The 13,133-nt window shown below is 41.8% G+C and overlaps 2 protein-coding genes across 12 annotated transcripts; one reads left to right on the top strand and one right to left on the bottom strand.

The window, feature by feature from the left end:
- Positions 1-35: 35 nt before the first annotated feature.
- Positions 36-12,692, bottom strand: LOC6732395 (ATP-dependent RNA helicase vasa). Of its 7 annotated transcripts, none has more exons than XM_016180163.3 (9): positions 12,530-12,692; positions 8,905-8,956; positions 6,118-6,175; positions 5,488-6,064; positions 1,795-2,051; positions 990-1,733; positions 723-936; positions 387-658; positions 36-315 (listed from the first exon to the last, which is right to left on the bottom strand). In XM_016180163.3, the coding sequence occupies exons 3-9, from the start codon at positions 6,145-6,147 to the stop codon at positions 262-264; spliced, it is 2,148 nt and encodes a 715-aa protein (XP_016025041.1). In that variant the 5' UTR covers positions 6,148-6,175; positions 8,905-8,956; positions 12,530-12,692; the 3' UTR covers positions 36-261. The 7 variants fall into 7 exon arrangements, with proteins under 7 accessions (XP_016025041.1, XP_016025044.1, XP_044778291.1 ...); XM_016180166.3 differs by having other exon boundaries at positions 6,127-6,175; XM_044922356.1 differs by lacking the exon at positions 8,905-8,956 and having other exon boundaries at positions 5,488-5,525; positions 5,706-6,064; positions 12,530-12,691.
- Positions 4,084-11,473, top strand: LOC6732394 (plasminogen activator inhibitor 1 RNA-binding protein). 5 transcript variants are annotated; one of them, XM_016178251.3, is made up of 4 exons: positions 4,084-4,230; positions 6,855-7,603; positions 9,009-9,275; positions 9,451-11,473. In XM_016178251.3, the coding sequence occupies exons 2-4, from the start codon at positions 6,916-6,918 to the stop codon at positions 9,963-9,965; spliced, it is 1,470 nt and encodes a 489-aa protein (XP_016025047.1). In that variant the 5' UTR covers positions 4,084-4,230; positions 6,855-6,915; the 3' UTR covers positions 9,966-11,473. The 5 variants fall into 5 exon arrangements, with proteins under 5 accessions (XP_016025047.1, XP_016025045.1, XP_016025046.1 ...); XM_016178249.3 differs by lacking the exon at positions 4,084-4,230 and adding an exon at positions 6,457-6,547; XM_016178250.3 differs by lacking the exon at positions 4,084-4,230 and adding an exon at positions 6,470-6,627.
- Positions 12,693-13,133: the final 441 nt, after the last annotated feature.

Below are 13,133 nucleotides of genomic sequence, written 5' to 3'. Positions count from 1 at the left end.
ATTCACAAATTACTTGAAAGAAATCAAATGAGGACTTGATTTACAGCAAATTAGAGCTAAAACATTTTTTTCCAAATTATATTTTGTTATACATTTCGTCTTAAAAGGAAATTAAAAATAGAAAATTGAATGGCTTGTTTTAAAGCTTGCATATTTCTAAATATGCATTTTAATAGGCTATTATATAGGCTATTATATAGGCTTATATATCGCCTAATTACATTAATTATTAGATAACATTTAATTATAAGCGGTTTTGGACTATTCCCAGTCCTCGTCTGCCTCGACATTGGTGGCATCGTTCACGTAATTTCCCTGCATAAAAAAAATTAAGAATTCAGCAAGATGGAAGTGCAAAACAAAAGAAGTGTTTCCAGTTTACTCACCCTGCCACGCACATCCACGCCACCGAAGTCTTGACTGGAATAACCCCCGCCACCGCACGCACCCAAGTTGCGTAGAAACTCCGGAACAGTCTGGCCAGCTCCGTCCAAGATTTTTATCAAGTCCGCAGCAATAAGTCTGTCCTGATCAGGATCAAAGAAGGTTGTGGCACGTCCATTGTTGCCTACACGACCTGTACGTCCAATGCGATGTACGTAGTCATCGATATTTTTGGGCATGTCATAGTTGATCACATGCTTGATGTTTTTAATATCTAGCAAGATGAAAAAAGAACTTAATGAAATTTGATTCAGGACCGTGTCAGCGTCCTAACTTACCTAGTCCCCGAGAAGCAACTGAAGTGGCTATGAGAACTTTCATGGAGCCGTTCTTGAAATCACGCAAGGCCTGCTCGCGTTGACTCTGGAGACGATCGCCATGAATGGAGGTAGTCGGAAACTCCGTTTCTGACAGGTAGGAAGCTAAAAAGTCGGCGCCTCGCTTTGTCTCCACAAACACAATGGTGCCATCCGCTTCCTCGCGAAGGATTTCCTAAAGCGAATATAACAAATTAATGCTAAATTTTAATGTTTAGGTCCACTTACCATTAGCTTGGCTCGCTTGTTGAACTTACTGACTTCGTAAATGGTCTGCTTAACATCAGAGCAAGCTCCGCCCACCATGCCAATGGCCACGAAAACGTAATTATTCAAGAATTCGCCAGCCAATCGTTGTATATCTTCGGGGAACGTGGCGGAAAACATCAATGTCTGATGTTGTGGACGCATAGTTACATGCGTCATGAGTTTTCGCATGCCTTCTGAGAAGCCCATATCCAGCATGCGATCGGCCTCATCCAGCACAACGAATCGAGTGTCTTCAAAGGTGACAAAAGTCCGATCCACGAAATCCAGAAGTCGTCCCAGAGTGGCGATCAATACGTGAGAGCCTTTGGTAATGCAATCGTTTTGATGCCTGAACGAGGTGCCTCCGTAAACAATGCCGATCTTTAGATATGTCTCGTAAGCAAACTTCCTCGCCTCGTCAAAGATCTGAATTGCCAGCTCTCTAGTTGGGGATACAATCACTGCCTGCGGCCTTCCAAACTCCAGATCTTGAGGATCATCTAACAATTTGCTGATAATTGGCAACAAAAAACTAGCAGTTTTTCCTGAGCCAGTCTGTGCGCAAGCCATTAAATCCCGGCCAGCGGTAATTACAGGTATAGCACGCTTTTGAATCGGCGTCGGTACCTTGTAACCAGATTTCTTCACATTTTCCACAATAATGCCCCTCAAATCAGCACTCGTAAAGTTTTTTATTCCTGGTGGAACGTCGTTGCCGGTCACCTAAAGATGAATATGATTCATACCGATTGAAGATCTTTTAACATTAATTGCATTTTGTTACCTTAACCGGTATGTTGTCATATTTGGAGAAATTTATGCCGGAAGCAATGCCACTGCTAAAGATCTCTGTTTCGTCGTTAGACGGCGCGGGCGGAATGTAAAATTCTCGCTTTTTCTGGACGTCTTCGACGATATCGTTGTTGTTGTTTATATCGTCTTCATTGCGACGGCGCCTCTCAAAACCAGCCTCTCCTCTTTCGTTACGTTCGCCGCGTGGCTCCTGATTAAAGCCTTCGCGTCTTCCACGACGTTCATCACCTAGAAAATATTTAATTTGATTAAACATGTAATTGTTATAACAATTTTATTCACTTCAATTTTATCAGACGAAATACAGTTCATAAAAATTCATAACCAAAACCAAAATTCATTTTTAAATTGTGTATTTTATTTTAATATTGTTTCTGGACCAATTAATCAGCTAATCACGGACAATACAATAAGTTAAATTCAACGAAAAATAAGAAATGGCGATGCTTCTAATACCACCACGTTCAACTTAATTAAATTATTTATTTATTTCATTACTTTTAAAATTTAAATGCTTCTTTTTTGATTACAGCAGCCCGAAGAATCTACCATCCGAGCTAAGACTTATAATATTTGCAGTCTTAAGCTCAAGTAAAAAGCGATATGCCATCAACGCATCCTTGCGATTGCGAATGAATGGTGCATTGTGCATATCAACCTGGGACTGCCTGATAAGAGCACCGAAGAGGCCATGAACTACTCTCATCTTATCCTTCTGAATGTTCTGAATTATACGTGGATCGTAGACTTTAACAGCGGGCATAGTACTAAAGTTTAGCGAGCCTTGGCTATTTTCCCTTAAAGGCCCCAGGGAGCTAGCCTGTGCCCCCAGTTCCTCTTGACGATCCACCATCAGGCGAACCACATTAGCGTGTTGTGAAATATATGCCAAGTCGTTCATGGACACGCGATACAATTGGTTTTGCATTGATGTTCTGCGGTCACTTGGCGTTTGCAAATCATTTGTTGATGTCGATGGGGCGAGATTAACTGCATTCTTGGTATTATCTGTGCTAACAATATTCAAAGTATTGAGTTGCAACGACGGTAGTATCTGTATATCAGTCACATAAGCATGATCGCTCATATTGTTCAAAGTGTTTGACACCTCCAGTGGAACCTCGTCGACTTCCATTGGCATAGGTGGAACCGAAGTGTTCATCATATTAGAGATGTTCATTATTTGGGGTTTCATTTCAATTTCGGTTTTAGGTCCAAACACAGCAATTGGATGCTGACCTATTGGAGTCGAATTTATGGGAGGTAATATGGCCAAAGCTTGATCAAATGATGCTTGGTCAATTGATGCATTTCCAGATATCTCCAAAGGAGCTACAACAGGAAGATCTTGAGAGAACGCTGCAGATTGCATACAAGCCCCAGAATCCGAATATCTTGTTGCCTGGGCAACTTCTAGGGAGGTGATTGCTTCTGTGGTCGGTGGTGCCTCCTCCTGTAGTCCATTTCGGGTGATATGGATTGATGTCGTTATCTCTTCCACTGAACGGGTTATTGCCAGACCTGAAGACGCCACTTCTCCAGCTGCGCTTTGTAGCAAGCTGGACATAAAAGTGGCTGCAATATGTCGGCTGCTTTGGAAGGCTTCCTCACGGCGAACAATTCGTTCCGGCGTTAGTGGTGGACTGGCTGCTGAAGCGATACGATGACGTCGTCTGCGTGTACGCAAGCGACGACGAGCCGTTTGTGTTTGGCGAGGAGGTGGACCTTCGGCATAGTTAACCATTTCATCACGTGGACGGAAAATCGAGCCCCACTCACGTTGCTGGCTTAGTGTTGTCTCTTCCGGCGGGAAACCAATACTCATCTGCAGCTCGCGTGACACCCTGGTAAAGCGTAGATGATGCTCTTCGTCAATGACCGGCAGTCTAGGTCGGAATGATAGTAAAGGGGTTGATGCTGGAGCGCCTCCAAGCCGAGAACGCACCACTGTCGATCCTGGATGTCCGACTAAACGGGTTTCATCCACATCAGCTGGTAGCACCACAGTGCCGCTATCCATTTCTAACCCCAATGAATGCTCTCCTGGCAGTGATGGAGCCAACGGTGTCGATGCAGCGCCGCCTGTTGCCAATGATGACATGGTCCCATCTTCGTAAGTCAAATTGGGTATAAAAGACAAGCTGTGAAACGGACATTACTTAGCTTATGTATGCATTTAGGTCATAGAGAAGGAAACGAAAGTAAGCGAAGAGATGGGAAATACATATAGAAAAGTAAGCTACATTTATACTGGATTAAGGTTCTTGTCAAATCAAAATTCCTATAAATTGTTTCGGTGTCTGGCTAAATTTGGTGTTTTTCTTTATGTAATCTTTAAATGTTCGAAATCTGCTCTTTTCTACACAACCGCTTATTGGAAAAAGGGAATAAAAAGTATCCATAGATGGTAAGAAAGAAAAGCGTAGTACTAGTTAGTTGGTTTAAGTACCCTGGATCGCTCCTATGTTCATTTGGGGTGCTCGAAGCACGCAAAGCCACCACTCTGCCGGGCACTCCAGTTGCGGAGCAGGGAGTCTCCTCATCTCCAGTTGCATTGTAGCGACTAACGTAAACTCCATCTGGCGTTTCCTGATTTTGCGACCGCTGAAGTCGTGCCAAGTTTACCATACTGCTGAGCTGACCACTACTCGAATTGTTTGGCTCGCTCGCAACAGTGGCTTTTATGCGTGTCCTAATTAAGGGCTGAGAATAAAATATGCCTTTTTGATGGACCGTCGAAATGTGCTGCTTTGGAGACTCTGGCCAGGCATACGATTGAAAAACCATATGCGGACTGCCAAAACGTACTGCCCTTATTTCATGCCGAGTGACAAAGTTTTCACTTAGCCAGTGCAGAAATCTAGTCACTCCATATGTTGATCCATCCACTTGATTATTTTCTGGAATATCTTCTGTTGGAATGGAATCTTCTCTCAATGCTCCTTGATTATCATCATACAGCCGTCGACCGGTTTGGTAACCTCGATCAAAAACCTGATGATACACGGCGTATGCGGCGCTTTGTATTTCGGTTAAGTCATCGCCATTGGTTAAACCTGCTGATCGAGCGCCCTCAGTACCGCTTGTCCTGTTTGTTTGTCCATCTCTGATCTCCGAAGGTTGCGGCACCACAATTTGCTGTAAATTCCTCCATTGCGACAAATCAGCTCTGCAATCCGCACCAATATTTTGAAACTGTCCAATCCCATTCGCTTCCTCATGTTCACCTTCACAAATCAATCGGCCCATGTCCTCCATAAGGCGATTCATCATATCTGTTGTTTCCCGTATCTGATGTGCCTTTTGGACACGCTTTTCTTGAGCTAATTTCACGACAGAAGCCCATGCTTGGTTCACCAAAGCCTTAAATGCAGTCAGCAAGTAGTCACGCAATTTCCGAATCAATGCTAGGCTGGTCGTGTACTTGCTCAGGTCCAGCTGATCGATGAATGCGCCCACCTCATCCTTATCGCAGCTCGATGGGATCGGCGGCAGTTCCGTAGCTAGTTGATGGCCAATTTCCCACAAATTGGGCAAATATGCATACACAAAACGAAAGAAAACAAACTACTTGACAAAACAAAGCACACACATGGCATTCAGCAGGAACAACTCAAATTACCATAACCCAAAATTTAACGTTTCGGCAAAAAGGTTTACTCACCATCCTCGTTTTCGTACCGCCGACCTCGGAAGCCGCCACCTTCACCGTGGAAGCCTCCTTCTTCGCGACGTCCACCGCGAAAGCCGCCTTCTCCACCGCGGAAGCCGCCTTCTCCACTGCGGGAGCCGCCTTCTTCTTCGCGACGTCCACCGCGAAAGCCGCCACCTTCACCGCGGAAGCCGCCTTCTTTTTCGCGACGTTCACCGCCAAATCCGCCTTCTTCACCGCGGAAGCCGCCTTCTCCTTCGCGACGTCCACCGCGGAAGCCGCCTTCTCCACCGCGGAAGCCGACTTTTCCTTCGCGACGTCCACCGCGGAAGTCTCCCTCTCCTTCGCGGAATCCCCCTGCATCATCATCTCCATCTCGATTTCCTCCTCGATAACCTCCAGCTCCTCCTCCCCTGCCTGCGTCGCCCCTTTTGAACCCCCTTCCGAACCCATCTGGATTTCGTCCTTGGTAGCCGCCTCCAGCACCGCCGCCTCCAGAACCGCCATCTTCAGCACCGCCGCTGAAGCTTTTGCCCTTCTCATCATCGCTCCAATCTCCACCGCGGGCGCCGTTAGTATCAACAAAGGGCTAAAATAGATGGTATTAGTAGGCATATATTCTTTGTACGGAGCAATAACAACCTCAACAACCTCATCTTCCCAGTCAGACATGTTGATGTTTTCTTTTTTTTAAATTTGGCTGAAAAAAAAAAAAATTATTTCTATATAAGTATTAAAGCAATTACTTAATCCGGTCATTTCTAAAGTATTGAATTTTGAATTCTTATAATATACACTCCCACAATTTATATAATTTGCTCCATTTTTCACATATTCTCCAGATAATACCATGTCTTGCAGTTTAAACTAAAAAGTGCGCGCCAAATAGAAAGCCCGCTAAACACAGTTGCCATTCGAATCGATTTGCGACATTCGCCGCGAAACGCGTTGAAAAACGTGAGTTTCTGTTTTTCTATGTATACCAAGAACACATGTGGGCGCTCTGTTCGTGCTGGTTGTGTGCGTGATTCGGCCCATGTGCGTGTGGAATCGCGTGAGGCAGTGTGTGTAGGTAATACTAGCAGCGAGGCGAAGAAGAAACACTGAAAATTAAGGTTAGAGAGCAGCAGCCACCAAACAGCCAGCAGAAAAGTAAGAAAAATCCACCCGAAGGTCCTAAATAAATTGACAAAATTTACGTTAGTCGAAGTGTTAACGTCGTAAACCACAAAAACCAGCGAAATTGTGCCATATTAGACCATAGTTTGTGACACGAAAAATAAATCCTATCGAATCTCGCAGGGTGTGAGGGACGGCGGGCGAAAAAGGAAAATCAATCAATTCCCACTAAAACTGTGTGTAAATATTTCTTTTTACAGAGAAAAAGGCAATTAAAGCGGCAGCCAGCTAGCAACGAAAAGCACACACACCCACAAAATCATGGACAGCGCCGGTAAAAATCGTTATGAACTTTTGTTCATGGACGACGATGTCAGCGATCCATTAGATAATCTTGTGGCGCCGACGGCCGCTGCTGCCGCAGCAGCAGCTGGCAAGAAGAAGCAGCCGTCAGCTGCTGCTGCAGCGGCCACCAAAACGACCGCCAACAAGGTGGCCAATGGCAATAACAAGGCGAACGCAGGATCCAATATCGGTGGACCCAATGCCAAGAAACCCAATCAGGCCGAAAAGGAGAACAAGCCCAATAATGCTTTAAACAAAACCGATGGCAAGAAGTTCACTCCATCGGCCGACAACAAACAGCAGTACAACAATAACGCCAGCAGCAACAACAAACAACAGGGTGCTCCACGGCAAGGAGGTGGCGCCAACCGGACACGTGAATTTGGCAGCGGTCAAGGACAGGGTCAAGGACAAGGTGGCCAGCAGCAGCGCAGCGTAAACTTCCGTCAACAGAATGGCAATGCCGAGACTCGTGAGCAGCGCAACAATCGCCGCAATGTCCGCGAAAACGGCGGAGCACCCGATGGCCAGCAGTCGCGACCTTACCGCGGACCAGGTGGAGGCCCAGGCGCTGGCGGAGATCGTCCCCAGCGTCAGAACCGCAACTACGATGGCCAGAACAGGAAGCGCGAGTTCGACCGCCAGTCGGGTTCCGATAGAACTGGTGAGTGTGTGGTCATTTCATTAAGGCATTAAGGGGTACCAAATGGGTTTGGTCAAGTCAAGTAGATACAGTGTAGAGAGCACATTAAGTCTTCACAGAGAAGTACATACATACTTCTTATACCTCCTTGCATTATTCGCATATGAATAGTTAGAATGTTTCTGTTGATCAGATCGAAACTAAAGTTGAACCATTAGGGGCACGGTAGACATAACCACAAAATGAGCGCGCCCGCCCACCCATACGAAAAAATTAACAAATATACCAAAAACAACACTCCATGACAACCAGAAAATCAAACTCAGCAGGCAACGCAGGAAAAACACATTCCATCCACGGTTTACACGTAGCCAATTACCATGTTTATAGTCATGGGAAATTATTAGTCGCCTTCAAGCAAAAATGATTCCAAACTTCTGTGTATCCAACAAATATTTAAAAGAAAGAAACTGGAATTCGTTCGGTGTTTGAAATGTGCAATTTTCATCAACTGATGCAGTAATAATATTTCCAACTAATCTTAATCATGAATTTAATGTATTTCAAAGCATAAAGGAACATATTGCATTCATATTTATTAGATTGCTCTGAGCAGACTGATTTTGGTTGATTGTAAGTTTATTTAATTTATAGCAATATTGAAACAGTTCCAATAGATATTGTGTATGCCAAGCAAATTCACGAAAAGAGCGGGAGAACGGTGTAAACCAATTGTGGCACACAAAATCCCGATGAACTTATGGGCAATGGTCAAACGAGGCAGGCAAATCTCCCACTCACGTGGGGGATAAGCGAGTCAAATCAATACTAATGGTCGGACAGAACATTCAACAAGCTACATCACACTTCTTTCCACTGAATGAAATCTATTTCCCCGCGTTTTCCACCGTTTTCCACCGACTGCTTAAGACCGCTTCGTTTTTGGAATATCCAAAATTATAATCACAGCGGCGGCAGCAACAGAAACAAGAAGCACAAATCGAAAGAGAAAATGTGTTAAAAATAGTTCGCCCATCTTCTTGGCGGCATTCCCGTCTAAACCAAGTGCTTGTAGGTGGCCTTTGCAGGCATACTCATTCGGGGGGGGAAATGGGGTTGGAATAGTTCCCCCGCTGAATCTGATTACAGTGAACGGGGGCTGCTACTATCGGCTTATCTGTCACTATGCGAGCGAGGGCAGTGAAAAGTCCTATCGTGGTTAGATTTCAATTGACCTAATTAGTTCCTACTGATAGAATAGACAATTATTTGGCTAATAATAAAAGTATTCAGTTAATAAATTAAGCAAAAAAAAAACTTACTTAAGGGATTGCAGGCAAGTTGCACTATAGCTTTGCAAATTTCTTGACGTTTCTGAAATCAAGCAGACATAAATCATTGTTAATATTTAATACTTTATGCACAGGTGTAAAGTCAATTGACAAACGCGATGGAGCTGGCTCCCACAACTGGGGATCGGTCAAAGAGGCTATTGATGATGTGAACAAGAACGAAAGCGAAACCAATGTGACCAATGCAGAGGGCGGCGCCAAGGCCGATGAATCTGGCACTGAACCACAAACCGAGCAGGCCACCGCCGAGGAGGAGGCCAAAGAGCTGACCTTGGACGAGTGGAAGGCACAGCAAGGACAGCGCATCAAGCCAACCTTTAACATCCGCAAGGCTGGAGAAGGTGCGTGTACAATGCATAATTTTTTATAGTTCATTTGAATTCCGTTACGAATCATATTGAGCTAAAATCCGTTTATATAGTATCAAAGTTAATAGTCAAAGAAAACGATCTTAGCTTAATAAAAGTAAAAAGGACTATTAGCTAGAAAATAATCTACAATCAATATTTTCCGCAGGTGAGGACACCACACAATGGAAGAAAATGGTCGTCCTAACTAGCAACAAGAAGAAGGAGAACGACAGCGAAGAGGAGCTCGAGTACGATCCTGCCCTTTATCCACAGCGTGTGGGCAGGCAGCAGCGCGTCCTGGACATTCAGTTCAATTTCAACGATGGTCGTCGTGGCGGACCAGGCGGTTTCGGTGGTCGCGGTGGCCGTGGAGGCCCCAGACCCGGTGGATTTGGAGGCGGACCACGCAGCGAGGGTGGCAACCGCGATGGCGGCAATCGTGAGGGCGGCCGAGACAACCGTGAGGGTGGAAACCGTGGCCCACGAGATGGCCAACAGCATAATAACGAGGGCGGCGCTTCATCCGCTCAAAACCAGAGGCCACCCATCGATCGTCGTGGTCCGGGAAACAACCAGAACAACAATCAGAACAGCGGTCCAGGGCCAAATAAGCGTTTTGAGCGACAACAGAACACCGCTCCCAAGGTCAACGATGAGCGTCAGTTCCCCACTCTGGCTTAAATCGATTGTTTTGGGCAGGAGTAGTTCCTCAAATTGCAGTTTTGGTGACTGACGATGGAGAATGAAAGCAGCAAGTTACCAAAATGAAAACTTATAAATTACGTATATCACAGACAACAAACTTTTTAAAAACTAAAAGAAAAATGGGGAAATTACGAAACAATTGTAGCCGCCATATAAGCCAAAAGCAACAAAAATACCAACCAACAAGCTAAGCAAAAAAAACGGATAATAAATTATACATATGTTTAAAAACATATGAAAAGAGAACACACGAAAAGCAATTTTAGTTTATACGTGGCCAAACTAATCAGATTTTACACGATAAAATCGCGATCAAGCAAGTGACCTCGTGTAAACTAGTCAGTGTCAGGCTAAGTCATCCTCATTATGGATTTTATATCTAGTAACTGTTCACGATACGAGATTTGTTTCGAGATTTTTTCTAAAACGGCAGGGGCGGTCATGGAAATTGTTTTATTGCATCAACAAAAACATGATGTGAATTTGTTTTTTTTTATGTTATTACCACTCACTTAATCAAAAAATCATCCTACGCAATGAAAACGAATTACAGTCGCTAACCAGTGAACAAGGCGAATAAAATGAACTAAAGATAAAATATATAATATTCAACATCACGGCCTGATAAATTCTTCTTTGAAAAGAAGCAAAATACACTATTACAATAGTTTGTTTTCATCGAGAGAACAGTAAAAGCATTTTCATTACTCATAAATTTTTTTGTTCAATTACGAATCACATTTTCGTAGCGAAATGTACGTTTTATTATTTTTACTATGTTAACTTTTATTTAAAATAAAGAAAAACAAAATGGAGAAATATGAAAATCAGTAGTTCGTGAAAGAAACCCAAAACCGAAAGAATAGTAAGTGTTAAAACCTTTGTAACTGTGTTTCTTGGATGCAAATTCTATGATTAAACATTTAAATTTAATAATTAAACAGCGGACTATGCATCATATATACTACTTTTAATTATAAATACCTAACTGAACACACACACACACTGAAATACAAAAACAAAACAATATTAATTTAAGCATTATTAAAGAAATAAAAACAAAAAATATTGATTAACTATTGGAGCAAATTAGAAACCTTTAATAAGTAGATTATAGTTGGAGGGAAGCTTTCAAAGAAATCCATTTCGAGTCATATGAGAGAACCACTCCCGAAAACGCTAATTTGAAGATCCCTGTAAAATCGTTTGCCTATAATTAACTAGAAACTATGTAAATTATATGAGATATATATTCGTACATACATGGTAAAATCAATTTTATGACGGCGAAACAAACTCACAAAGCAAAGAAATGATAGAGCAAATGAAGAATATGGAGGAAAACGTAGATGAAAAAAAATACATTTTTTGAAATATTGTATTGTATTTTGACCCAAAGAAACCATTCAACAAATGTTGAGCAACTCGTTTAATCATAAAACAAGAACATTTATTTGATAAAAATAAAGAAACAAAAAAAAACACTTGATGTCAGTTTTCAGAATTTTGGGGCAAAAAAAGAATGAAAAATCCATTAAAGACCGAGTTGTAATTCGAGGAGTTACACATAAAAGATCAAAAAGCGAATGGTTGTTGGCGACGGAAAAATGGGGGAAAGAAACGAAACCTAAACAAATCGAATGCGGTGTTCAAAATTTTATTCAGGAAAACCTACAATGAATGAATTGTGGGTTGTGCTTGTTCTTATAATTTTAACGGTAAAGTGTTACAAATTGGCAGAAAAACAAGCATATATGCGAAAAAGCAAAAAATGGGAAAGAACTCAAAATGAAAAAGGCGAATAGGAAAACCTAAAACAAAGTTGCACACAAACGCAAGGCGAACGACGCATCAAAATAGAATAGACAGAACAGAAAAGCAAGCAAATATGCGAAAAGCATATAATGAGATAACCCAAAATGAAAAAGCCGAATTTAACTTTTCAAAGCGTAAATCAAAAAACGCATAAGAAACAAAGATGATCCCACAAACTAAAAAATGGGCCAATTTTGACTTTTAACTTATTTTCTTATTGAAAAATGAATCAACTTTTTACGCTCCGATTTCTTTTTCATATTGTACATTTTAAGATCCCGTTAGAATAGAACGAAAAGAGGAAACGAAATTAGGAATTCATGTTCCAGGGTTGCCAAGCTCTTTAATTGCTACAGTCAAATAAGCAGAAAAATCCGTGGCAAGTACAAAAAGGTGCTTCGACAACTCTAAAAACAACCGAAAATGGACGAATGAAGTCAAAAGGAGCTTAATAAAAGTAAGTATGCGAAAATTGTAAAACGAAAATGGGTGTAAAATTAACATTCAAATGCGATGGTTTTTAGAATAGAAGAATTAAAAATTATATGGGCAATAATATGATATGCAATAAGTTTTCGATTGGTTTTAGTGTTGCGGCTTTAAAATTTGGAAAAGGAAAAGAAAAAACTTGTCAAGTCAATTTAGACAAGTTTAAATGAGCTTCTTTTTTAAGTCGCAAAATGAAAACTATTTGCATATCACTAGGATAGTCTCTTCCTACTTACCTTGCTTTTGAAGAGCAAATTAATTCGTTTTCACTTTATGTATCGACTTTAAACTTAAGTTTAAATTTGAACTCGATCACCTCGCGCAACGCAAAACCGAAAAGGATCTGTTAAAAGTAATCCAGAGCTAGTGGTGGAATATCCCATGGTGCTATCGCATTACTTTTCAAAATTTCGATAATATCCATATACAGCCGTTTTCCACTGACACATCAAATGTGATTTAGCTATTAACGAAATACTAATGTTCAAACCACCTTAGTGATATATATAAGATGGCGGTATGGTGTAATTTTTACATGGGGAAATTCTTATATATATTTTTTTTCATTATTTATAGGTTAATTCCTATTTATTTTGATACAATATTTTTTTATTTTACGTTGAGCAACCAATTGAATGAATTTAAAACGTGGTAACTAACAAAGGCAACGAAGATAACATGGAAACGTAACAGCAATGATTAACTACAATTTTGAATAAGAACTTAGATTAGATAATAGTTTTGGCTAGTTTTGAAGCACTCGCGTCCTTGCTTTCCACTTGTCCAATGATCTTAAGACGCCTCTTCTGTCTTCGCCTGGTTGTCTGGTTATCCAGTGAA

The sequence above is a fragment of the Drosophila simulans genome, chromosome 2L, assembly GCF_016746395.2.
Source record: "Drosophila simulans strain w501 chromosome 2L, Prin_Dsim_3.1, whole genome shotgun sequence".
NCBI classification, from domain to species: domain Eukaryota; kingdom Metazoa; phylum Arthropoda; class Insecta; order Diptera; family Drosophilidae; genus Drosophila; species Drosophila simulans.
This window is presented reverse-complemented; position numbering and strand designations above follow the sequence as displayed.

Coding starts and splice junctions, on each gene's coding strand:
- LOC6732395 (XM_016180163.3), bottom strand. CDS start 6,147: ATGTCTGACTGGGAAGATGAGGTTGTTGAG. Junction 1,734..1,794: donor ATGACAACATACCGGTTAAG/GTAACAAAATGC, acceptor ATTCATCTTTAG/GTGACCGGCAACGACGTTCC. Junction 937..989: donor ACAAGCGAGCCAAGCTAATG/GTAAGTGGACCT, acceptor TATTCGCTTTAG/GAAATCCTTCGCGAGGAAGC.
- LOC6732394 (XM_016178251.3), top strand. CDS start 6,916: ATGGACAGCGCCGGTAAAAATCGTTATGAACTTTTGTTCATGGACGAC. Junction 7,604..9,008: donor GTCGGGTTCCGATAGAACTG/GTGAGTGTGTGG, acceptor CTTTATGCACAG/GTGTAAAGTCAATTGACAAA. Junction 9,276..9,450: donor CATCCGCAAGGCTGGAGAAG/GTGCGTGTACAA, acceptor TATTTTCCGCAG/GTGAGGACACCACACAATGG.